The 27011-nt window shown below is 42.9% G+C and overlaps 1 protein-coding gene across 1 annotated transcript in view; it reads right to left on the bottom strand.

Annotated features, from left to right (window-relative positions):
• The window catches only part of AOAH (acyloxyacyl hydrolase), an 86072-nt gene that overhangs the window by 27778 nt on the left and 31283 nt on the right, over positions 1 to 27011 (bottom strand). The window contains exons 7-14 of the mRNA XM_075083583.1: positions 21482 to 21552; positions 18563 to 18623; positions 17971 to 18041; positions 16684 to 16732; positions 16190 to 16238; positions 15109 to 15203; positions 5505 to 5596; positions 3028 to 3110 (exon numbers count right to left, since the gene is read on the bottom strand). Coding sequence (XP_074939684.1) covers positions 3028 to 3110; positions 5505 to 5596; positions 15109 to 15203; positions 16190 to 16238; positions 16684 to 16732; positions 17971 to 18041; positions 18563 to 18623; positions 21482 to 21552 — 571 coding nt within the window. The remainder of the gene's footprint in view (positions 1 to 3027; positions 3111 to 5504; positions 5597 to 15108; positions 15204 to 16189; positions 16239 to 16683; positions 16733 to 17970; positions 18042 to 18562; positions 18624 to 21481; positions 21553 to 27011) is intronic.

Genomic DNA, 27011 nt, shown 5'->3' with positions numbered 1-27011 from the left:
TAGCGTCTCATCCTCTCGTTGCATAAGGTGGGGCTGTGAAGCATCATTTTCAGAGGAAAGTTAAGTTGTCCCAGGTGGGGCTAGGTCAGGTTGGTGGACAGCTCTTTGCTTTACTGACACTGAGAGCAGCCATTTAAATCCTTCCATTCAGGGAAACTATTATGCCAAGTGAGGCAATAAAAGCGAACCTTTAGGTTGTGGTGTCAGTGCAATGATTAAGAGAAGACACCAAGGGAAGATATCCTGGGATTTTTCTATCTATTGTAACTTTTCCCTTTTTTAAATTCCCTTCTCAATTTTCTCCAGAGTCTTTTGCCCTGACACAGGCTCACCTCCTTTTATATCCTGCAGGTGTCTGTAGTGCAAGTGGAAAGGAGATATGTGAAGTGGAGAGAAAAAGAAATGATGCATAGAGTGAGATTTTTTCTTTAAGTCGGTGAGGAAATTGGGAAAAAGGAAGAGCAGAAAGTACAACCCCCCTTAACATAAAGAGAGCAGAACAATGAGATATGGTATCAGGTACTGGGATGAGCTCGATACAAATGAGAAGAACCATTGACACCTAGTCATCCACTGACCATCTAGTTTGGCCTTTTTTTTTATTCTCTCACCAGAAAGCACGTCTGGGGGACCACAATAATGGGAGTCACCAACTCTAGTGCCCTGTGACTTACAGACAAGAAAGTCAGAAGCACCTGACCCATGACATTAAACACATTGTAAAACACCTGTGCAGAAGACCCCGAAGCCTCAGGAGCACCGTGTGTGCAACAGGAAAGGAGGAAGGTGTGTGAGAGACGTTGCCAGTAGCATTTGTGCAGGCACCAGAAGGGAATTTTTTTAGGCAAAAATGCCTATCTGAGCCTGGGGGTGATCCTTGCATCACACAACCTGTCCCTGCAACCTCTTCTGTCTGGTAAGATCTCTGTCTGTTGGAGGTGGGGGGCTGGGGTAGACCCTTTCTGGTCCTAAATCTTACAGGAAATCCCAAGCATTTAATAAGTTTCTCAGTAGCACTACGGGTAGCAGTGCTCCTCACTTGCAGCTGACATGACTTATCTGTTTGAGAGGAAAAGCATCCCATAAAGCCAAATTATCTACCCAAGAAGAATAAATTTTCCCAAACTCCTGCAGTCAGTTTTCTGAAGCATGAAAATTAATTAAATACAATAGAAACACAACATGATAATCATGGAATAATCAAGTAGCTTTTAAACCTGCTGTTGGGGACATCATCTAATCCAACACGCAAAAGCTAATGTCATAAACCTTAATTTCTAAGGGGTATTACTGTCATCCCTTCATACAACCCCTTTGACAAATTCAATCAAACTCTGTCTTGAAAACTCAGGGTTTCTTTTTTGGCCCCCCCTCCTCTGTTTTGAGGGCTATTCTAGGTTTTCACTCCTTGACAGTAAACTTTTTAAAATTTCCTCTCCAAACGGAGGGGAACTACCAGAGCTATCCTTCAGTTTAAACCATTCTTCCCACTCTGTGGTGTTTATGCCTCAAAAGGATTCAAAACTATAGCCCCTTTTAATTTTTGCTTTGCTCAGTTGCCAAGGAGTCTTAACATCCTCCTTTCAGAAGTCTCCATTGCCCTAATCTTCCCCAAAGCCCTTCTCTGTATCTATTCCCACCAAACCTGGTCTTCTCCCAGCAAAGGGGACCAAATTCTGAGGTTTTGTCAGTGGCTTAAGTGAGGAAGGACTGTTTCCCTGTCTCTAGAGAAAATGCTGTGCATGACACATCTTGCAACCTCCTTAGCCTCTTTCCAGCTCTATCTTGCACTCCCGGTTGTTCCTTGAAATTCCCCTTTTGCACTCCAATGCCCCTCTCCCTCCACCACCTCTGGCCGATGAGCCACTAGTTTACAGACAAGTCTCATCTTTAGCTCTGACCTGCATGTCTTGTACAATTGTATTTGCTGCAGTTGCTGTCGCTGGGGTTCCCAAGCTCATCTAAATTATTCCTTTGTAAGGATGTGGCCCAATTCAGGATGGTTAATATTTTGCAATTTTGCATCATTCACAGATGCTGTCAAGCAGGCACCTTGGTCTTTGCTCTAAGGTCACTGCTCCAAATGTTAAGCGTTAGCCTCAGGAGAGATGCACGAGGGACATGGCTTCTCTCTCAAACCCACTGCTCTTCCTTGCTTAGCAGGTTCTCTACCTACCCCTTATTTCTTGTACTAACCTTCTTCTTCACTGCATGCAAACATTTCCTGTGAGGTACTATGCAAGACATTTTCCTTAATTCTAGGTAGATTAGGTCAGCTGCGTATACCCTTGGCAACACAGGATGTTATTTCATAGAAAGAAGATGTTAAGCCAGCCTCACAACATTAATTAGTTAATTGAAATTTAACAGTGTTAGGTTTTGTCCCAGTTTTGGTTTGCTTGTGTGTCCTTGATTACTCCTTTAAAATCCGTTCTAAGAGCACATTAAGATACCTGCAGCATTGACTTCCCCAGTTTTGCAAGGGGACTTCTGTTTGCTGGTCTCCAGCTCCAAAGGATGTCATAGGATGTCATGGACACCCTTGCTGTGAGCCTGATGACTGGTTTGTGCCCACTCTGCCTGCCGGTGTGGCAGCCCTGTGAGTGCCCTGTGCTACTGTGGGGTGCAGTGGAGGGCCCTCCCAGCATCCGCCATGGGAGTGCAGAACAAGCAAGCGGGGGCCATGCCGCATCCTCTGGAGGAGTTGGAGGGCAGACCTTTTAGCTCCATCACTACTAGCCACATCCCTCTAAATCCCCTCTTTCGGCCATGACCAAAAAAAATCCCCATAGAGTTACAGTGTGGTACGATGATTTTTAGCCCAGTGGAAATTCTTAGTCAGTGCATGGATAAAATTGATCAAGCCACACACCTCCTTACTCAGATCCAGAATAAAAGACACTGAGTTAAATAAGGGCTGTTCTCTATTTTTCCATAAGAAACACATGCAATTAGGGAAGGGTTTCTCTTTGTTTCTGAAAGATGTTCCTTAATGCAGCATCAAGTAAAGTGAAAAACTTAACATACCATTTTGGGAAATGTTCTGTAAGTCTCTGTGATTACAGCGATTTCTCCTGCGTAAACGTAGATACAGAGAGTCTGTCCATCCTCTGAAATAAATTGAGAAAATGTGAGCTGCTAAACTCATATGATACTGATGAAAACACAGCTGATATTAAAAATGAAGTATGTTCTCATCTCTGAACAACTCTGTGCCCCAGTTACGTATATACTTCTATTCCACCATCTCTCTTTTTTTGTGGTCATAAATCTTTTTCATCCTCAACAGGGTGGCCTAAAATGGAGGCCAAGATACCCTCTCAGAAGCTATAAATTGGTGGAGAGTTTCTCTGAAATTGTTCCATCTGGGATGCTTTTATCCTGGTCTTTCAGATAAGGTGTTTAAAAACCTTTTTGTTATACATCATTTATCAAAACAATCCTGTTGATTGCTCAGTAGTTGACTTTGCAATTGGTTGTTATGTAACATTAAATAAAAGAGAAGAAATATTGGCAGGGTTTTCATTTCCCAATGCCATAAATCTTGGATGGATTGATCTGAAAACAGGTTATGCTTGATAGTGATTAGTTCTCTCCCCTACTTTGCACTGTTGAGAAAAATGAAAATGCAAATGAAAAGGGTAACAGCCCAAAGGAAAGCTGGTAAGAAAACCACGCTCCCAGCCACGAGTAAGTACATGGTCATCTCTATCAGGGCTGCTGATTTTGTGTTTGAACTTAGACACGAAAGGAATCAGGTAACTTAAATCCCATGGATTAAGAATGCAGAGAAACAGAAGACAACAATAAGTTTTGAAAGCAGCAATAAAAAGTAACTACCTACATAGAAATGCACGATAACATCAACCAGTCACCGTGCAATGGGCTTCATAAGAAATGCCCGGGCTCTTTGGTTTTCAGCACAGCAGGTGGACCGACTAGGAGAAGCAAACAGACCTTCTCGGTCAGAGGATATTAGTTAAAAAGCAGTGTCTCTGTCCACCATTCAGGGGTTGGGAAAGATGGGCACACATCACATCAGTTTGTGCCTCTATTTCTGCAGGCTTGGAGTAAATGGGAGCCTCCAAGCGCACATTGCCAACCAGCCTCCACCACACTTAGCCATTGTGGTGTGGGATTTTGAACTACTTCTCTTAAAAATGCCTTGAAGTCCCAAATGGCCCTTTTATTTTTTTCTTCTTCCAGACATGGAAGAGATTAAAAAAGAGATAAAAACCTGAACACTGAACCTAGGCCTATCGCTGAAAACTTCAGGGTCAATACTAAGCTCTGATTACTTGTGAACTTCAGATTCTTTGGACCCCAGTTAAATACTGTGTATTGAGTAGCTGGACATTGTAATAGATTTTTTAAAGGTTGGTTTTCCTGCTGAAAGAGGAGGCTGTATAGATCGCTGTTGGCTTGTCAAGTAGTATACCACCTTAAAGCACACACTGCATGAATGTAGCTGAGACTGGGAGCCTGTTTTTTCCACAGGCAGAAAAAAGGAAGCAAAAAGTACAAGTGTATGGTGCAACAGATACTTTTCCTGGAAAATAATATATTCTGTCAACTTTTAAATTCTGATGGTAGAGAGCCTCTTTAGGCTTGACTCATGCTTGGTTTGGCACTTCAATATATGCATGACCTATCTTAGACATATAAAATAAAAATTATCTGAAACTCAGGCCAGACCATGCACTGTTGATGATAGTATCCTTCAGTTCTGGCAGGAGTCAAGGGTCTCTTAATACTGGCCAGAAAGATGAGTAACAACATTATAAATATAGTTTTAAATTTCGGTTAAAACTGTAGGCATTTCAAGGTGTTTTCTTTGTGTTTGCACTTAATTTTCCTTCCCTTCTGGCAGAGATTAATTTTTTTCCATCTATTTCTGCATCCTTCCCCATCCACATGAGCCAATATAACACAACAAATTAGGTCACAGGCTTTTCCAAGTTCTGCTTTTGTTACTTCCCTCTAAATATGAAAAAAAACCAAAAGGGAGGAAAGATTGCCCCAAAAAAAGGGAACACCATGAAATAAGCCTGGGTTTACCATTTGTTCCACTGTTTCAACAGCAAAAAGGAAACAGGAGGAAAAGGAAAAGAGAAAAAAAAAACTTAAGAAAAGGAAAATGCTGATTTTTGTTAGTTTCAGTAATGCTCCCCTTCTCTCTGCCCCAGAATTTTGGAAAAATGTGAGTTTGGGTTTATTTCTTCTTTTTTTATTTTTTTTTCCCTCCTTTTCAATTACAGTTTGACCAGCTCTAAAACCTACCCTGAATTTCAGGAAGACTGGGCTATAGTACTGTGCATTTACTATATATTTAAAATATTTCTAAAAATCCCTATATCCAGTGTTGTTCTTGATTTTAGAAAGAGCAGAAGCAAAGCTGACTAGCATTTATATGTTTTCTTTCAAGCGCTGTTGTTTTTTTTTCTTCTTGCTGTGCTGGACATTTGAGACTTGCTATGACTTGGCCACCCTGCCTGATGGCTTACCCAATGGTGGAGTTCAGAAATCCAGTGATCTCTGAGAACTGGGGCCAGTCAAGCTCATCAGTAAAAGCCATTGGGAGATTAGCAAATGATTTCTGAAAGAGAAATTTTTAAATCAACACAGTTTCACCCTCACAGACAAAAAATCCTTTCAGCAAACTCAAGCACTTCTTAGCTGGAGCATTATCTGGACAGCAGCAATTATAAAGACAGCTGTGGCAGTAATTATTTACGCATATACTTAAAAAGTTGACTCTTGTAAGATGCGCATATCAAAAGGCAGAGGAAGGAAAAGCAGAAGAGGTAACTGAGTTGCATCTCCTGGCACCCTTTAATTCTGGAAGAGCCCAAAACTCCTCCTGACATGGAACACGTACTGCAGGTGCAGACCACCAAGGTGGCAGCTGTTTGCTGCAGCATCTCTCTTGTCCAAAGGTGGGTATCCCTGGGCACAGGATGAGATGACAGGTTAATATCCCCAGCATATATGGCAGAGCAATAATGCCAAATTCACTCAAAACTCTCTTGCCCTCTCCAGCAGGATGAACTGCAAGCACCCAACCCCTTAAAAACTTCTGCCTGATGCTCACTGCAAATTTCGGGGATGTCACTGAAGCAACAGAGTCAGAAAGGCCCCTGAGCACAGCAGGGACCAGGGAGAAAAAACACATGGTCTGCCATAACCTTCCCATGCAAATAGATGCAACTTTTACCCTTCTCTGCTTTTGCTGCTATTAGTCCCTAATACTTCTTTTAAGCAACTGCCTCTGCAAAAGCCTCTACGCAGATGCAAGCTGTGTTGCACATTCAAAACACAGTGCCTTCTTCATTTCCACTTTAATTTGGGAATGTGTCAAAAATCATGAAAGGTGAGAAAAACAAAATTGTGCCACCTCAGGACGAGGACATGGAGTAAATTTTCAGCATCTCCTAGTCCAGGTTATGGTCGCAAAGACAAATGCATAAATCCAGTGTGCTTATACTGAAAAACTGTTGATGAAAAAGGTAATAACCAAAAGAAGGTCAAAACATAAGATCACAGTACTTTACAGGCTGGTTTAATCCATGTAATTTATTAGCTTCATTTTCTTTTCAAGCAATTGTGGGGTTTCCTTAAATCCTCTCTGCTATAAACAGCAAGCAAGTGGATAATTCTTTCTCCAGGAGGGTCAGAGATAACTGAAGACCCAGAGAAGAGCTAAATCTTAGGGTCCGCACCAAGTCCTCATTCCCAGAAAATTATTTTGGGTAAATGGGAGCTATGCTTGAGTGTATGCCTATGGGTTGTGAATGTAAGAGGATGGGGGGAGATGCAGGGAAAGGGGAGGAGAGCTGAGAAAAGGGGGTTTGGGGGGGGGGGGGGGGAAGAAATCCCGAAGCCAAGCTCTGAGCAGCTGAATGCAAAGCAGATGCCAGTTTAAAGCATGTAACAGCATATTTGACCTACTTAGAGTAGATTTTCATTAGTTACCAAGGTGAAAATGGGTCTGGCTTAATTATCTTTCAGTTGGTTCTCTCCGTTTCTCACATATATATGTGTCCTTGTGTGTATCTGTATATACCTATACATACATATATATAATTTATTTTTTTTTTAAGACTGGAGGGAACTTCCAAATCTGCCTTCTTCAAATCTGATAGTTTTGTGTATAAACAAGCACTTAACCCAAGGGCACAGATATGAGCAGAAGTGGAGGGATACAGATACATTGGCCAGTTGCAGTATTTGCCTCCTCGTAGCTTTGCATTAAAGGTGATGGAAGTATTGAAAGAATCACTTATCACAGAACAAATTACAGATATGATCTCATATAAGTCATAGTATATACGAGTATTAAAAAAGCCCCAAAATTATTTAAGATTTTAAAACCAAATTCTTCTACGACAGATTCTCTAATTATTTCCCATTGGCACCACAAAATAATTCTTTCATTGGACAAGTCCCAATAATTTTTAACTGGTTCCCCCTCCCGCCCCCTCCCCCCCCGGAAACTTAGCTTAAATATGAATTAGCCAGAACCTGAGTTGCAAATTGGTTTGGAAAGGAACATTTGAGCCCAAAATTATAGTTTCATTTGAAAATTTTATATAAGTTCAGCATTGACACTGTTCCAGCAAAGCACTTAAAGCCAGACTGTTGAAGATATTTCAGGACCAAAGGGTGAAGATGACTCGTTAATGGAAGTTTCAGAAGAATGCTAGACCTTGACCTCTGCAGAGATGCAGTTTGGAAAGCATGGTCTAACAGACTGCGTTTCACTCAGTCTCAGATGTAAATGTGTCCCTCTCTAGTGGTGGGTCTACGTTGACTTTTAGATTAAAACTGTTCTGAGCACAGCCTTGTTTAATGCCATTCTCTAGACTATTCTGGCTGAGAAACCATGCTTCAGCCTACGTGCCATATTTTAGCATAGAATGATTAGAAAGTTATTCCAGCCTAGCTTCAAATGCCATGTTTTAGCCTTAGATGGTTTAGATGGGTCTTATTCTAAAGGAACATCCTCACCTCCTAGATCTGTCCTACCTTGAAATACGGGGCAGCCAAAGCCATGGCTGATACTAAATGCACACATGCCAAGCTGTGCTTAAATGGAATAATGTTCAGTGTTGCTTTGGCAAGAGATTTTCAAAATCAGAACACTGATTTTCAGTCTGTTGGGACCCAGGCTGTCCCAACAGGGCATTGGAAACCGAACGGTCATACAAGCCTTTAGAAACGCCAGTCCCAGAAATCCTGAAACCACTGAAGTAGCCCTTATTTTGAAGGGAAATTGGGTATTTGTTTTTATACTGACTTTAATGCTGCTCAAATCCTTGTCAAAGCATTAAGTGCCACAGGCAACTTTCTTATGCTAAGTATACAAATAAGCAAGCCTTAGAGCCCTTGAGGAAAGCACAGACTATCTTTTTAAAAAGTATGTATGGTAATTCTACTCTGTAAAGCTGCAAAAGACATAGGCTTGAAATTAGCAAAATCATTACCTTATTTCCATCAAAACACAGCATCTTAGTCATCATAATACTAGCTGGGAGAAACTTGCCTGCAGTTCACTGGATTTGGAGGGAAGCTAGAGAATGTTTTTAATAAGATTTTCACAGATCTTACTCCTGTTTATTCTAATGGTGCAAAAAAAGAAGTCAGTGGGATAAGTGTTCAGGACATCCTGAACCCACATTTAAAGAGATGCTGAATTCTTTTAATAGGAAATAAGTATAATTAAACAGTTACTTTAATGAAACCTGAGAACCCCTTGAGTTTGTGGGCAAATAAATATTTTCTGGATTACAGATGGACATGGGATTTATTTTTCTCTTTATTCAGCAAGAAATAGTGATCCAAGAGTTTAAAAATGCATCTTCCTAGAAAGGGTATAATTTCCAGCACATTTATAAATACAGTGCTTTATCTCCAGAAAAAAATTTGTCTCTAAAAGGAAATTTAAAAGTAAGCTTCTATCCCAGACGTATAACAGAAAAATGCTGCATTTAGTAGCTATTTGGAAGTCAATTGTAAACAGATGGACAGAGCAGCAGGAGCACAATATCCATCGCTAGACACACCAGTGTTTTCAACATTATCTTTCTGCAAAAACAATCCATGTAAAAAAAAAAAAAATCACAGTATTTCTTCTGCTTTGCTAGACCTCATAAAGTGCATGGCTACTGCATTACAATTCATTTTTAGTGTCTGAATTTTCAGGTCAAAGGAATGAACATTCAGCTCAATTCTTGCTGAACCTTTTAAAAGAAGAAAAGCCTGGAAAACCCGAAACCTATTGACAAGCAGAAAGCCAAAATAAAGTTTACTCATCCCCTTCTCACAGCTGTATAATTATACTCTGGGTGTTTGGGGATTTACTGGAATGATGGCAGGTTAAGAACAGAGCCACGTGCTTGGCTGCCTCTGCAGCGACATACAGGCAGGTACCCTCAGTGATGATCCCCAAATAATTTTCTCCATGTTGCTGCACCTCAGCTAGATCACTGTAGGGTGGACTTGGGACTCAACAGTACCAGGCTGGTCAAAAATTTCAAAATCAAGGTATCTGCAACTTCCTCTAGTGCTACATAGGGTGGTGTGGTTTCTTTGTTGTTTTGGTTGTTGTTTTTTTTTTTAACTGCAGAAAGAACATGCCTGAGCTATTGCTTTCAAAGATATGTTCACCTTGAGATGGATATTTTCCACATCAAATAGTGTCTCTGTATGCTCTTTGTGGGAAGAACATACTCTAAGAGGGACGAGAACTGTATTTGAAACTGGCTCCCAGGTAAAGGTTTTGGAAATAGCACTGTAAAACATGAGTCCTCACTCTGATACTCTGATACACCTCAAACTTGGCAACAGATGAAATGGGCTGGGGGTGCCTGCAACCACATCAGTGCAGGCAGGCTGGTGCTCAGGTGCTTGCAAATTCCCCTCTGCTCCCAAAACACCTCCTTGACAAATGCAGTAACATTATTCGGGTCTCTGCGTTTGATCACTTAGGTTTAAGAAAACAGGAAGACCAGGAAGGAGCTAGTGGACTTGGTACGGGACAAGTGAATGATGCAACTTGATGCATTCCTTGACATGGGATGTATGACAGGAGCGTTTCCCCCTGCACTGAATTACATGGGGGGTTGTTACCCTGTGAGAGGTCAACACTAAGAGGGCAGTAAGCTCCCAATTAGACAAGGAAATCCAAAAGCCAGTAAAGAACAATTTCCCAACCATGGTCTTCAAGATGATGGTGCAGGCATCTGAATTCCAAAGCTGTTCAGCCCAAATGCCCATCTGGTCACCTCTGCGCTAATCATCTGGTTACCCAAACAACATCCTGAGCCTGCTTCAGTGAGGAAATTTCTCATTCACATTCTCTTTCTTCCCTCACTCACCATTACTGCTCCTGCAGCATAATCAGGGAAAGTAACCATTCTGCAGAGCCTCTTAACTAAATTCTCAGCATCTCTCCTGAAAAATTATTTCCCCACCTAATTAGCTTTAAAACAGGAATTAACAGCTGCCACTGACATGGTACTGATTAACAGAAGGGCCCACAGCATTGTTACCAAGTGTAAATTTTACTTACACTTGTATATCTAAACACTTGTATATGTGAACATGTATAAGGATAAATATAAAAAAGAAACATATGAAATATATAAAGTATATAAAATAGATATGTAAAAATAGAAAAACATTAAAGTAAGAAAACAATACACTTAATAAATCTGAATTAACAGGCACATAACTTTTTCTCTGTACACACAATAAAAGTCCTGGACAGGGCTGGGGGGAAAGTCCTATTTGGAATTCCATGTAGAGGGTTGAGATTCCATTGAAATGGAAATTAAAGCTTTGAACTGACTCTAGTATTGACTGTAGAGAAAACTATTTGATAAACTAATTTTTCTATGTGTCTTATCAAAGAAATTTTGGCATAATCAAAGTGAAGTGTCTTGAGTTTGACAGCACAGGGGAACAGCAGGTGCACAAGGCTAATGCCTTATTCTCCCCTCCCAGAGGCCTAACTTCAAATTCTTGCTGTGGTCCAAGATGAAGGATGTTTTCTGTGAGATTAGGACATAGACTTTCTGTACTCTCTCTGGTCACAAAACCATCCCTGGATGTGCTTAGAAATTCTCCTTGAGGAAGGCCTTGCACTGAAAAAGGTCTGAAGACAGTTAATTTGTTAATTAAACCAACAGATGAAGTATATTCGCCAGTGGTATTTGACACCACACCTCAAGAGACAACAGTACTGCACCTTCACAACCCCGAGGCAGAAAATGGCTGCTATTGCCATTCTACACACAGAAAGCAAGACACAGAGGACAAGCAAGAGAAATAGGCAGTGACAAAGTCTGAATTAGCTCAGAAATTTTTTTTGCTATCACTTTCATGCTCAGGTGACAACTTTCTTACTTAAGGTGAGCTACAAATTAAGTAACTTTTTACTATTACTAGAGTTTAAACACAGCTACTAGTTTTTTATATGACTGAACTCTCTGAATCTTTGCATTAACATTTAACTGCTGTATTTTTGCCAGGTTGGTAGGAGAGCTTGCAAATAGTCCTATAAAAGAACCTGTTTCTTTCCTACCCCATATCTCATGTACCCCAGACTGTGGGGGTGGCTGTGCAGTGCTCTCCCATAGAGCTCACTCAGCTAGCTGAGGGAGGGCTACATATCCTGCAAGGTAATTAGCCCAGCCCTGCTCTGTCTTGGGTAGCTATAACTGTCTTTTCTACATTCCTCTACATTCCCAGCATACGGTGCTGTATCCCTGTAAGAGGTTTGTCTGATGCTGCCCAGCTTGGGGTGTCCTGCCTTAGAAGAAACATAAGGTTATCTATACTGTCTGTTTTTACTTTCTTCTCCTAGCTCACCTAAGTAGTATTTTAATCATAGAATCTTAGAATCATTAAGGTTGGAAAAGAGCTCTGGAATCATCAGGTCCGACTGTCAACTGTCAACCCAACACTACCATGTCTCCTAAACCATGCCCTGAAGTGCCACATCTACATGCCTTTTAAATACTTCCAGGGATGGCGACTCTACCACCTCTCTGGGCAGCCTGTTCCAAAGCCTGACCACTCTTGCAGTAAAGACATTTTTCCTAATATCCAATCTAAACCTCCCCTGATGCAACCTGGGGCCATTTCCTCTCATTCTGTCATAAGTAACTTGGGAGAAGAGACCAACACCCACCTCGCTACAACCTCCTTTCAGGTAGTTGCAGAGAGCGATGAGGTCTCCCCTCAGCCTCCTCTTCAGACTAAACAACCCCAACTCCCTGAGCCGCTCCTCATAAGACCTGCTCTCCAGACCCTTCACCAGCTCCGTTGCCCTTCTCTGGACACACTCCAGCAACTCAATGTCCTTCTTGTAGTGAGGGGCTCAAAACTGAACACAGGATTCAAGGCGTGGCTTCACCAGTGCCGAGTACAGGGGCACCATCACTTCGTTGCTCCTGCTGGCTTCACTATTTCTGATACAAGCCAGGATGCTGTTGGCCTTGTTGGACACCTGGGCACACTGCTGGCTCATGTTCAGCCGGCTGTCAAACAGCACCCCCAGGTCCTTCTCTGCCAGGCAGCTCTCCAGCCACGCTTCCCCAAGCCTGTAGCATTGCATGGGGTTGTTGTGACCGAAGTGCAGGACCTGGCACTTGGCCTTGTTAAACTTCGTACAATTGACCTTGGCCCATCAATCCAGCCTGTCCAGATCCCTCTGCAGAGCCCTCCTACCCTCGACCAGATCAATGCTCCCACCCAGTTTGGTGTCATCTGCAAATTTACTGAGTGTGCACTCAATCCCCTTATCCAGATCATTGATAAAGATATTAAAGAAGACTGGACCCAAAACTGAGCTCTGGGGAACACCGCTCATGACCAGCTGCCAACTGGATTTAGCTCCATTCAGCACAACTCTCTGGGCTTGGCCATCCAGCCAGTTTTTTGCTCAGCAAAGAGTGCACCTGTCTAAGCCATGAGCCACCAGCTTCTCTAGGAGGATACTGTGGGAGACAGTGTTAAAGGCTTTGCTAAAATCCAGGTAGATAACATCCACAGCCTTTCCCTCATGGACTAGACAGGTCACCTGCTCAGAGAAGGAGATCAGGTTGGTCAGGCAGGAACTGCCTTTCAATGCCTTAATGCATCTCTCCCTTACGGGGCCCAGAACAGGTGCCAGCCCTGGTATCTCATGCTGGTGCATGAGAGACGCCTCTCCCGGGACTGGCTTGCAGTGGCTCTGGCTCTTTATGTGAAGTCTAGGCTTCTTTTTTACTTACTCACATATTGTATTTAGCTTCTCCAATTCCAGTGATATCTTAATTCCTTTTATTTTATGTACTTCGAATGGAGTGACTATGACAGGCCAGAGTGCACATGTCTCTGCCTTCCTTGCCCCAGTGCAGGTCATTAGCTCTAACATGAAGTCACCCTTTCTGCAAAGGAAAGCAGCACACTTCTCCCTTTCCAACCAGTCCTTGATCTTCCATGCACAGTGACCAGATGGAGTTGAGCCCTGAAAGCATGTATTTCTTGGGCCTTACACAGAGAGGACCAGTCCCCTTCCTGTGCAAGTTGCTCTACGCCCATCAGAGAGCAACAAAGTGCCATCAAAACTCTATAATCTGAATTCCAGCTCCTGACTGTGAAGCTTCTGCCTCTGCATGCCATTACCACCCCTCAACCCATCCAGCTAGTTGACCAACAAGCTTCAAGCAAGAGAAATGTTTTCTAAACCTTCATTACAGTGATAATAAAATGCTGACATAGTCTAAAACTCTTCTTGCCTACATGGCTCCGCTACCAGCATTGCTGCCAGATTCATCATCACCATCAGTATTATTACCATCTTTATTAGACAAGATAATCTCAATTATCATTAGTGTTAATTTATTATGCTCATCATCAGCTCTGTCATCAGTGTCATTTGTCTAATCGTTGCTCATAAATGTTTAACAAAGAAAAACAACCGCTAATCTGCAACATTTCGATCAGCTCAGCTCTGGGAGCAAAAGTGGGAAAATACACAAAACTCTCAGACCTCCAACAGCACTGTAACTACTGACATTTCGCAATAAGTATTGTTCTCCAGAAAATGTCCATGTCCTTCTTCTATAGAGACCAGTGGAGAAGTAGCAGGTTTTCACCAGCAAAGGTGGGCGATTATGATCTATCTGTCTGCTCACCCCCATGCAACAAACGCTTGTGCAGAGGAGGGCAATACAGAGTCTCTCTAACTAGGGATTGACACCAGCTTGGAATAGGAAACAACAGCAATGGGCAGGAGCATACTTGCACGTTTATCTTCATCCCTCAATTGCAGTTTGCTGGAATGATCTTTTCCCCTTAATTATTTCATTCCACACCAGTGAACTGCAACAGCTGAGGCTCAGCATAATTCACAGTCCGGCGCATTTTGTTGTTGCTTGAAAATGGGAAATGCTGGGATACTGCCCAAAGATAGACATCCGTGTGGTAGTGATATTTTACAGTCACTACAGAAAGTCTTCCCTCTAGGACAAGTCCATTATAAACCCTTGGAAGACCCTTGAACACCTGCAGGTATATTTGTTCAACAAGCCTCAGAGCCTGAATGCTGGAGTTATTAGACCTATTTCACATATGCCACAGATGAGGGAAAACAACCCAGGACACATAATTTCAAAGCCAGATCCCTAAAACAGAAGTTCCTGGACTATCAGCAGGGTCACTTCTACAACGCTTGCACAGCAAGAAGCTGTACCAACAAGCCCACTAATGGCAGGACGGATCCCACAGACAGCACAGGTCTCGTTGAGCTGCAGGCATGTGTGTGGAAAGCCAGATGTCCTGGTTTGTGTCTCTGGCACAGCACTGGGCCACCAAAGCCAAACTCTTCCCTGACCCAATTGCACAAATGTCGGCGAAGCAACAGGGAAGCACAGGGCTCTGCTTTTTTATCTTCAGAAGAGCAGCCACGGGAAGGTACGGACACACGTGAGACCATAACTATAAAGTCCAGTGCAAGTGCAATTTTGCACTTGTTTCCACTTGGCAACCTGCAGCACAGGGAAGAAAGCAAATGGCAACCAGTGGCATAGTTGTTTTGGCAACCCGAACATGATTCCTCACCGCTGACATCTGCGTGACGGTCATCCACTCGGGAGGGATGTGGAAGTGAGCGCCGGCTGAGTCTCCCAACAGCACGACCCCTTGTGAGCCTGCACCTAATTAATGCATTTTGTTACTCACGTGAGCAGAAAGAGCAAACCGAAACAGAGTGTGGAGAGCAATGCTTAATGAGCAACAGCAATGGCAGCTGACGGAGTCACGGGGTGACTGGCTACACCACTCTTCACGTGGCTGAAACGTTCTGACCCTGCAATGGGGTTTTTGCTCCATCTGCAGCAAAAACTGGCTATCAGGCATGTACCAACAACCCTACAGAAACAGCTGGGGACTCAGCATGAAAAACAGGGCCAGTTCCTGATAATCAGAAAAAATCCTGGTTGTGTTTAAGGATGGATGTGTTATTTCAGCAGAGGCTCTGCTGTGCAGCCGATATTTATTTTTACTACCCATAGAATATGCATTTAAAAGTACTTAAACATCTAGGGACATAGGATTACTCAGGAAATTGCTCAAAGCTCCTTATAACAGAACCGGGTGGTAGATGTGCTACTCATACGAGTATTTCTGCTAGAACAATCTGGCTGGTTTATAATTAATGTTACTTAGCATTTGTAGATTGACTTTCATCTAAAAAAGTTGAAAAGTCTTGCCAGGCAATGGTTCATCCCCATGATGCTGACTTAAATGTAAGGCAAGGTGAGCAGCAACTGTAGTCACGGCTGTTGAGTAAGGGTGCTATCTGTGCGTATGTGTATACACAGGCTCCCACACTGCTGTCAGGGAGATCAGCTGATACCATTACCTCTCTTTAAGGCCTTCTCCAGAAAACTATCAGCGTGATTGCTGGTATTTATGGCAATGGGTCAAACAGGAAATTACCAGCAGCCTGTGCTTTTCGCATTTCATCTTTGCCCAACCTCAGGATAAAAAAAAGTAAATGATTTTACCATTTTGCCTTTCTCATGAAGTTGTAAAGCCTGTTGTCTTTCCCCTACATTGGCAATGACCATGAAAATATTAAGATATTTATGAAATGAATACAAGAGAGACATTGTTTCTTGTAGTGATTGTAAAGATTTACCTTTGCAGAATTTCTCCTCATAGGGAATTCCATCTTTTGGATCCACACCCTGTTGGAGGAGAGAAGGGGCAGATGATAGTATCTGTCTAGTGCCTGGAAAATGGCAGTGCAAAACAGAGGCTGAGAATTCAGTTCTTGAATGTTTGCCTGCAGGAAACACTGTATCATAATAATGATGCTTTCTGTTACATTATTTTAATAAGTATATGTACATTTAAATTAATTATAATAGCTGTAATTTAAATAAATATAAGCATCAATAAACAACCTTCTCTCATAACTGCTTCCCCTATGTTTCCCTATTTTTTAATAAATACAGTTTTATTACTTGGAATATCAAAGGCAGTAAATAAATAGGACTAATCCAAACCAGTTAATAAACCAGAATAAATTTTTTTTAAAAAAACCAAAACATTTGCAGACTAATTCAAAAGGAAGAAAAAGGAGAAGCAGCAATCAGGAAGGAAGCATAAAATATAACTTCATTTACTTACCCATATGCCATTGCAGTTAGAGTCACTTTTCACATCCCAATTATCGGGACTAAAACAGTTACAAAAGGATATACAGTGTTACAGATAATAAAGCGAAAGGGACTTTTGAGGAAATCAGATACTTTGTGCCATATTTCCCTAAGAATATACAATAATTAGAAATTCCTTTCTGCACAGAAGGGTTTTTTTTTTCCCTTTGAATCCAGGAGAGGCATTTTTTCCTAGCAAAATGCAATAGTAATTTAAAGGTAATACTGGAAGTTGCTGAATGAAATTTACACTTTTAGTCTGCATATTCATTTAGGCAAAGTGAATGGGAATGATTTTTGCAGAAGACAGGTCCTTTTCCCCTGCCCTTTTCCTCGCTTTTAAGTTTTCACTGAAATCCACCAAGCCCCTCACACCAAATTCAGTGATGTGTAATGAGGATGTGTTCTGGCTCATAACACAGCATAATTAGCTCATGTCCCTTTACAGGAGACTCCGTCTATTCAGTCTGGCACCACACAAGGAGTCTGTAAGCCCATTTCTCCTAATGCAGGTGTGCTGCCCAGGCTGCTGGCACGTAATTCCTCCAAGCTCATACCCTTAAACTCAGCTTATCTAATCACAAGGCCATTAATGCCTAGGCTTTAAGAACAGTCCTGTTAAGAACTTCTTAACAGACTCATGGTAAAGGACAGTTCTATCTTTGAAAGAATATTTTGAGCTCAGGGTAAAATATCAGGAGTGGGAGACTTTGTTCAAGGCCACGCTGTCACCACTGCCTGTGCTCTCTGTTTCAGGTGTGCATGGAAGTCCATGCTCAGGCAGCTGCGAGGTATTCACCTAGAAGAAATTCACTTAGAAGGGCACATATTAGCTTTACATTTCCACCAACATAACATGAGGATTGGATGCTGGAGCTCAGCAGCCAGCTACGAGCACCACTGTTTTGCCCTCCTGCCCTGCTGCACCCTAAAGTAGGCACAACCCGCATTAGCTCAAGCGGCATCAGGTTTGTAAGCCTCAGCAGCTTGGTTTCCCTACCTTTGGTCTGTCTGACCAAATCTGCCTGACCAGTTTTGGCTGCAGACAATTCAGAGAAAGGAAAGAAACCTGTGAACCGCCCCTCATGCTAATGTGCCCCATCCCTGGTCTCAATCCTCCTGTCTTGTCTCCATCACAGTGAATTCAAGCAACGAGCAGTGATGTGCTCCCTTAGAGTGCAGCCAAAATGAAATATGGACCTTGTTGTTCAAGAAGCCACAATTACTAGGAATACTTTAAAATAATTGAAAGCTTTACCGTCTGCCAGGGTACATGGTGGTGTTTTTGTCGTTGCAGTCTCTGCCTCGCCAGTGATAGCCCCTCAACGTCTGAAAGCCAGGAGAAGCACACAGATAGAATGTTCATTGTTACTCTTGCACTTTTAATTTAAAATATCTAAAATGAGAATCTAACTCAAGGTGTAGGAATAAAACCCAGTAAATGGGTTGTATTCCAGGGTCCCTTTGCTAAGCTTTAATAAATGACACCTTGCGCACTTTGGTGCAGAAATAAGACAAGCTGGCAATATAATTTGTTTTGTTTTTTTTTTTTTTTTAATATGACTTTATTTCACCTCTTATTAATTCAGTAAACAGACCACTCAGCAGCAGAGCAATTTGCTTCTGCAGGGAGCACAGCTTTATGTGTGCATCTCCCTAGGTGAAATAAATGAATGATTGTTTTTTCATCCAGAAAAAACACCACCTTTTATGACAAAAACCCTTTTGATTCACTTCACTCCTATACCTATTTTCACATGAATGAATAAGGCTTTGCAGAAAGTAGGAGGAATCCCATGGATATTCTCATTATCAAGGGATTACTGTACCAAAGGAAAGGCTTTGCTTACCGGGAAAGTACTAAATTTATCTCCATCAACATCTTCAAAAGGCAGTTTATTTCTTATGATGCTGTAAAAAACAAAAACAACAAATGCAGTGTTAACATATGGAAGGGAACCTATTCAGAAAGAGAAAAACACAGTAAAGCACACAGAATGGATAATAGCTGGCATGTCGTTCACAGCTCCATACTCAATTTTAGCTCCATGCTTGTACTTCAGCAAAGTGATTCTGTGCAAAGGAGCAAATTCTGATTTCTTTCAATGTCTGCTGACTGAGCTCTGGAGGTGAGGCTGATGGACTCGTGTATGGCTGCAGTGTCGAACCTTCAGTCTCTAAAATAAACTGGGACATCAAATCTGTGGTAAAAGCGACCATCATTTTTGGAAGTAAATACTACACTCAGCCTGGCAGAAGTCCTTCTACCTGGGAAAGGTAGCAAGCTGCAGAATGGGGCCTGATGCTGATGGAAACTAACCTCCTTCTTTTATTAAAAAAACAAAAATGGCAAATACCCTCTCTCATATTCATCCCTCAAGTCTTTACCCTCTCTCTCTCCTGTTGTGTTCAGTCTAGAAGACTTGCAGTTTGCATACCAGGCTGCAGCTATACACACACACACAAAAAAAAATCAGCTTATTTTACAGGGTAAAAGTGGATTTAGTATGAAGAAGGACCATACATGCTGGATTCACAGGTGGCCTTATGCTTTGACTGAGGATCAGAGTCTCATCTTGCAATTTCTGTATCGAGTCCCACAACCTTCTGGCCATGCTCAAACATATTCAAGAAAAGTATTTCACCTTGATTTGAGTAACGGAGACCTGAGCCCTCAGTGGTCCCCCACAGTGCTTAATTACATTAATCTTTGAAAATTACATCTTTTTTTTCCCACTGTGGCTTTTGTTTCTGGCAACCCTATTGGTTTTAGCAGTATCTGAAGCAGGTGTTAAAATGATGGTGTCAGCTCTGTGCCCCTTCCTTTTTAGCGTGGACATACGCTGGCTTTCACATGGTGCTGCCCAAGCGTGGCACCCCTCTTTGGCTACAGGACACAGTTTAGCTCACTTACATTGAGCAGTCTTTCATATTTGGCCCAGCAGGCAGCACTCTTGAATGACATGCTAATCAACCTTTCCTTGGAAAGTTTTCTTTCCAAATTTTTCAAACCTTTTGACTTCACAAGAGATGTTGAACCTGGCTTAGAGAGGAAATAGGTGCAATGAGGGTGGGTTCCTCACTCTGCATGAGCATAAGATTAAAAAATAAGATACGAAGGACACAGGTGACATGCTCCTGGTGAGGCTTGTAACCCTTATTCTGGCTGTAATCAATAATTTCCATGTGCTGCTTTGGATTACTTCTTCTCTGCAGTCCAGACCAGCTAAAAAAGTCCAACTGCCAAACATTGTCTTTTGTAGCTACAGAAAGAAGGGTGTGGGGGTGGGGAAGAGTGTACAAAAGAAAGACATCAGAAGAGTTGAACACATTCAATACAACATATGATATACAATTTGATTCCTGCTTCTACTGTCTGAACTCACAGGAATCAGCCTCAGATTATTGTCCTGACTTATATTTCAAAGGCACTTACATGATATTTTGTGTTAATCAGTCCATTCCCAATAAACTCCTCATAGTTGCAGTTTCAGTTATGCGAGAAGAAATAAGTGAGCAAGCTAGTCTCAGCAGTCAAATCAGTCAAAATATACTGCTGACAATACTCATTTATTCTTAGATTTGCTTGACTCCTCCTCCAACTCATTGGAGTACATTGACAAATACGCCCTAGGAGTAATAGCCCAGCTGATGTCCATTGCCGTTCTCAGCAACCGACTCAAAATTATCTGCCATCCTCCCAGCTTTCTTAAATACCTTGAGATTCTCCTACACTTTGCAACTGCCACTTAATTAATCTGCCTCATGGAATTATATAGGTGCTGGTGGTCCTCCTGTGTTGTGCCACTGGCACACATTGGGTGAACAAATGAAATGGAGAAGTCTCTTGGTCTCAGGAAATCTCAGGAGAAAATTCTCTCCCTCTTGGATGTGTCATATCTTTGAGTGTGTCGGATATTTGACCTCTGTGACCCACTAAAATTATGCAAATATTTTAAGTATTTGTGCTGGTTTTGTCTGAGATAGAGTTAATTTTCCTCACAGTAGCTAGTGTGGGGCTGTGTTTTGGATTTGTGCTGGAAACAGCGTGGATAACACAGGGATGTTTTCATTACTGCTGAGCAGGGCTTACACAGAGCCAAGGCCTTTTTTGCTCCTCACCCCACCCCACCAGCGAGCGGGCTGGGGGGGCACAAGGAGTTGGGAGGGGACACAGCCGGGACAGCTGACCCCAACTGACCAAAGGGATATCCCACACCATATGGCATCATGCTCAGCGTACAGAGCTGGGGGAAGAATAAGGAAGGAGGGGATGTTGAGAGTGATGGCCTTTGTCTTCCCAAGTAACTGTTAGGCATGATGGATCCCTGCTTTTGTGGAGATGGCTGAACACCTGCCTGCTGGTGGGAAGTGGTGAATGAATTCCTTGTTTTGCTTTGCTTGCGTGCGTGGCTTTTGCTTTACCTATTAAAATGCCTTTATCGCAACCCATGAGTCTTCTCACTTTTTTTACCCTTCTGATTCTCTCCCGTGTCCCACCAGGGGGTAGTGAGTGAGCAGCTGCGTGGTGCTGAGTTGCCAGCTGGGGTTAAACCATGACAGTATTGAAAAAGCACAGGGGTCCCTCCAAGGATTCTTACTTACCTGGACTCTGTGTAACCTCCCTCTATGCTACTCAAACAGTGGTTTTATGAAGGAAACCAACAGAATTATAGGAAGCTTTGTGAAGCTGAGGATGATTTTTCTCCTTTGAAAGAACTAAATATACCATATTCTGTTTCTGGTTAAGGACTGAAAACTATACGTACTATTTAATCTTCTCACACAGGTTAGCCAGAAGAGGAAATGCACATATACTTGAGAACCCTGTGAAGCTTTTCTGGAAGGGAAGAAAACAAAAGAAGATGGATGCATTAGTTCACAGAGGCATCGTGGCTTGGGATAGTCAGTGTCAGTAAAGCCTAGAGCTAAATCATGTATTTTCTGCCTAGAAACATCTGAAAACTCTAGTGCCTCAATTAAGGATGCTACATGGCAGAGGATTTAGACCTGACACAACAGTCAACTTAAGGATTTCCACTGAACATTTTATAAACCAACCACTTTTGCTTTCAAAGAGCTGTAAAATTAAAAAGGAAGGAAGAAGCTCCTGTGAAACTGTCTTCTCTCATGTACCAAAATTTTTTCACTCTTCGTAAAAATTACTGTTCCATGTTTGATAAACAGTATGGTATCTGACACCTGTTGTGAAACTAGAGAAAGCAGCTCATTGTGGGCCACGAGGCTGGTTTCTGCATGCGTGGTGAGGGGTAGATAAGCTGAAGGTCAGGAGCAATCCCAAAGAGATGAGAAATGGGAGGATTCAGCATGTGCATAGAATGCCTTCCATTTTAAAATAGATTTTTACCTGAAAATATCATAACTAGACTTTATCTTGGCCAGACCTGCAAGCTGTAAAAGACAGCTGCTGCAGGATAAACTCTTTCAACATTGTAAACCATAACCATGGGCTAATCCAGTTGAGGTCCCAGGTAACCAGGAATCTTCAGAAGCTGAAAGAGACTTTGCTGATGAATGTTCAAGTTGTGGAAACATTGCACTGCATTGGTGATCAACCTCAAAACATTCTGCTACTGTGGCTTCAATGTAAGATAAAGTGGTCTTTAAACACCAAGAGCATTTATGTTGCCTATAAATATCGAGTTGGTGCACAGTCTAATTAACTGTACTGACTAAGGCTGCATTCAGCATGTAAATATAGAGTAGGTGGGCAGGTAGACGGACATAGTAATAACTTTATGCACTGAAGGGTATTTATATTGCCACAGCACTTAAGAGCTCTATCCTTGGATCTATTCCCATGTGTTACACACTTTATACACACAGGAAAAAAAAAAGGACCTTGTCCTAATGAGATTACAACACAAATCTAAGATAAAACAGAAGATAAAGGTTGGATGCAGCTCAGGAGAGGACAATGAAAGGCTATTAAACACCATGAGGGGCAGTAACCCAGGATATAAAGCCCTGAGCGATGAGGGAGAACTTCAAGGCAGCACTGCAGGGCAGTGGGGCAGTGGTGCAGCAGAGCATAGGGCATTGCTCTGCAGCTCCAGGGAAGGCAGGAAGGTGTTGGCTTGGACAGGTAACAAGGGGTGAGGGAAATGCTGCCTCCTCTCAGAGCAGGAGGTCAGCCAAGCCACTGCAATATGTCACGGCCAAGATCTCAGTGTGGAGAGAGGTGCTGGGAGAAACCCTGCTATAAAGATAGCTGCTAACATTTGCACCAGTGGCTGAAGTGGTCAAGCAACAAGGTGAAGAACAAGAAAAGTGGTGCCTTGTGGGGAAGCCCTCAGTGCCAGAGGTGGAGCCATGACAGTACACTTTCTGAAGGATAAAACAGAGAGATCAGAGGAGAAAAAAAGGAGGAAAGTCAGAGGGACAAGAGACAAGAAACCTGCAACTTGCCCCCCACCAATCAACTCTCTTCCGCGCTGTCCAACACACCCAAATGACAAGGCTGGAGTCACACTGGCTGGAGGGGACCATGAGATGGCGGAGGTGTTGGAGTCAAAGGATAAACCAGAACACAACCACAAAAGAATTGGATAGAAATGGCCAAACACAGCAAGAAGTAGGGCCTTTCCATGAGCTGAAAGACCAACCTAGTCCCACTGCTGCAGCTCCAGCTGCCCCATGCTCTTCCCCATCCATCCATATCCCTGTATTTAATCTCACTGACAGCCTGGTTGCCTCAGGGCTACCTCCTGCAGCACAGCAGGGACACAGACGTCGTCTTTGCTCTCTGAGTGTGCATACGCACATATGGCCAGGTAGGCAGAGAACACAACAGGTGCACAAGCAGGATCCCAGCTTTTCTCAAAGAACTCTGCAAACCCATGTACACCTTCCTGGAAGGAGGAAAGAAACCACTTCCCCCACCTTCTCCATGTAGGACTAATCTCAGCGCTGCCTACAAAAGCACTAGAGGCTCTTAAAGATTTCCATCAGGCTAAGACTTGCCATGTCTTCATCTGAGCTGTTGGATTTTCACTTCAGCCTAAGTCACAGCATGCAAAGCAAACTTTCTTTCATTCTGCTCGCAGGGTGTATTTAAAGTGTACCCTTTGCTCTAAGTAGAATAAAATCTTTCCTGCCTTTTTCTCAGCTAGTCATTTGAAAAGCGTTACCAACTGGAGCTCTGTTAGTTTCAAAGGAAGGCTATCCTGCAGCCCCAGCAGACTGCCCAACTTTGGTGGGAACAGTTGGCATGATGGTGCCCTGGAAGTGGTATGGGCGATGTCGAGATGGGCTTTGAGGACCAGCTGCAGCAGTCTCCCAGAGCACAGCAGTCTTTGGCTCCCCAGCCTATGTGTCCTCACAGCACATGGGACAGTGAGGTCTGGACATAATGCTTCAGCTTTGCTTTGGGGTGTGCAGGAGAGCAGTTTGTCTGCTCTTTGAGGGTGTCTTGGGCAACTCTCAAAAGGCAGCAAGGATCATAGGCTTAAAAAAAGGGATAAAATTTGCATGTGCAAGCAAGAGAGTGCACGAGCACAGGTGAGCAGGCACTACAGGCTCTTTCCCAGCAGAGCCAGGCTACAATTGTAGATGTGTTTCTGGGAGGACGTGGGTTACTTGCCCCTGCATAACTTGAGTGGCTGGGCAAGAGACCGGTTCATACCCCCTTCTGACTTGCAATTCCCTTTTGGCTTCCTCTGTGTCTTCCCATTTCTCGTGCTGCCAGGCTGTGACTTGCAGGGACCATGTACTCATGACAGGATTGCATGCATGGTGCTTGCTTTCATTAAATGCTGCAGCTGTAACTCTGCTTGTCATTCTTTCACTGCTACTGCTCAAAGATGCCTCTTAGTATCTTCTCCATCCATAAGGAAAGTTAGTGCTAGAGGTGCTCACAGTGATTGATAACACCAATATTTTATTCTTTGCCTGTTAAAATTCCCTAATGACATTTCTGTAATTATTTTAATTGGTTTTACAAAAAAGAATAATAATGAGCCCCTAATGCTTGTTGGTGTTTGGTTTAAGCCAGTCGCTCACAGATGGCTCACTATTTTTAATGAATGGAGACATTTATTAGATTTTTTTGGGTTGTAGCCACTTTCACTGCATCTCTACATCTGGAAAATACGTCTTCTTTTTCCCAAACCCACAATGATCCTTAGAAATGCCCAGTAAATACAAACCCCTGGGAGCCAGACAGACCTCCCATTCTCATTACCAACAGCCATAATCACACCGCTTTTTTATGCGCAGTCACACACAGCTGCCAAGCAAAGGTGGGGACAGCTAACTTGCAAAAACCGCTGCAGAAGGCTTTCCCCAAACACAATGGGGCAAAAGCAACCAAAATAACAGATATGGGAAGAATGAACGGATACAATGTCATGTTTCTGTCCAGCATGATTCAGAGCATGAAAGAGGCCGGATGAATGTTTTTCTTTCTCCACTGGTGTGGATGCAGAGATTCCTACCACGGACAGGGCACTTCTGGATCCTCACCCACACATTCAGCCAGGCAACCCTCTCCCCAAGCAGTGAGAGCTCCCCAGCTACTTTAGCCCTTGCTCACTGGCATGTATATCAGCCTGGGCGGGTGAACAGAGTGTGATTGGCAGCGTTCAGATTGTGCAGGTGATCTTACTATTTCATCACACGCTGCAGCTCTGGAATATGGGGCTACATGCTACATTGTTTTTCTGGATTTGAAATGAGATTAACTACAATCTAGGTGAAGGGGGATTTGCAAGATGCAGTAATGCCTCTAGAAATGTCATTTTAAATTTTCTAGTGATACCTGACACCAGCTTCAAAAGAACATATGTCCTCCTCTAATTGAAGCAACATATCTAAGTTTTGAAATACTTGGAATACTTTACGAATAAGATAGTCTTAGAACTTGTTACATGTGATCAGATAGAAGGGAGTCCAGAGACGCTGTATCCTTGAGTAGAATAAATAAGGGAAATGTATAGAGTAAGCTAGTTTAGTATCAGTAAGAATTGTGTAACCAAGCCAAAAACGACCTGAGCATGCCCAAAGACCGAGTTCAACCAGTGGACACAGTGAGGAAGACTATCAATGACCACCAGAGGACCCTGGAAGACCACCAATGAACATGAATGCACGTGCGTTGGGGACATTTGCATATGTTAATGAATTCCAAGAATAGTATTAATGTGGTAATTATTTCCTAGAAATCTAATGAGTCTGTATATTTTGGTTGCATATAACGCCTATAGTAGAGCAACTTGGTACACACTCTAGGTGGAGCGATCTCCTGTGCGCCCGGTGCCGCAATGAAGAATGCCTGCTTTCTAAAACTACAAATTGAGTTTTAGAGGGTTCTTATATTTGCCGACTTATGGTATCACTAGCTTTAAAATAAGTTTCAGCAAGGGTCATTACAGGGAACATGCTAGGAATAACTGCAGGGGAGACCCAACCAGCCACATGATATTTCTTCTAATTTGAGCTGACCTTGTATTGTGCAGTTATGTAGGTTTAGAAATACATTGACTGGAGAAACCCAGCTATGACCTTGCTGCTTCTAGCTGGGGCACAGTCTGCCTGTCCCTCCCACTGGTAAATGGGCAACTAGGAACAGGAAGAGGCCAAGGGTGTTGTGATGGAGATCGAGAGAGGTGTTTGCAGCATGGAGCAGCTTTGAGGATATGGGAAAGTAGAGGCAAGATGGAAGGAGACTCTATTGCACTCAAAGGTTGATGCCAACCATGCTGTGCCCTACCCAGGAGAGCCCAAAAGGACATGGCATGCATGGCCCACGAAGGCCAGATGGCGCTGGTCAAGCAGAGGATGCAGCCCAAAATGCCAAGGGTAGAAGCACACAAGAGGGACCAAAGGAGCCGTGCATCCTGAGGGGCAGCGCCTGCATGCTGATCCCTCTTTATCCCCACACCTGTGCCCAGGCACAGGCTAACAAAAGGACCTCCTTGACTCAGAGCATCTCGCTGCAGGTGTTAATGTGGGGACTTGCACCCGGGGAAAGAGGATTAGAAATTTCATGTAATTTGAGCAGAAATCTCAGGCCATCCGTAGCACAGCACTGAATAGGAAGGAAAATGAATAAGATCCTGCTGGTTGCTGTTCTGCGGGAGCTGAGACCCGTCTCTCCAGTGCATTGTTTATTTCCCTGGCTTGGCAATTTGGCAATTGTCCAAAGGCTAATTAGGCACCTCAATTTTCACTTTTGTGAGTAGCATCACAGTGAGGATTCAGGAAGAAGCAATATCAATAATTTCTTTACAAACAGCAAAAACAGTTGCTCTGCATTAAGTGCCTGAAGACAACTGGAAG

The sequence above is a fragment of the Phalacrocorax aristotelis genome, chromosome 2 (assembly GCF_949628215.1).
Source record: "Phalacrocorax aristotelis chromosome 2, bGulAri2.1, whole genome shotgun sequence".
NCBI lineage: Eukaryota > Metazoa > Chordata > Aves > Suliformes > Phalacrocoracidae > Phalacrocorax > Phalacrocorax aristotelis.
This window is presented reverse-complemented; position numbering and strand designations above follow the sequence as displayed.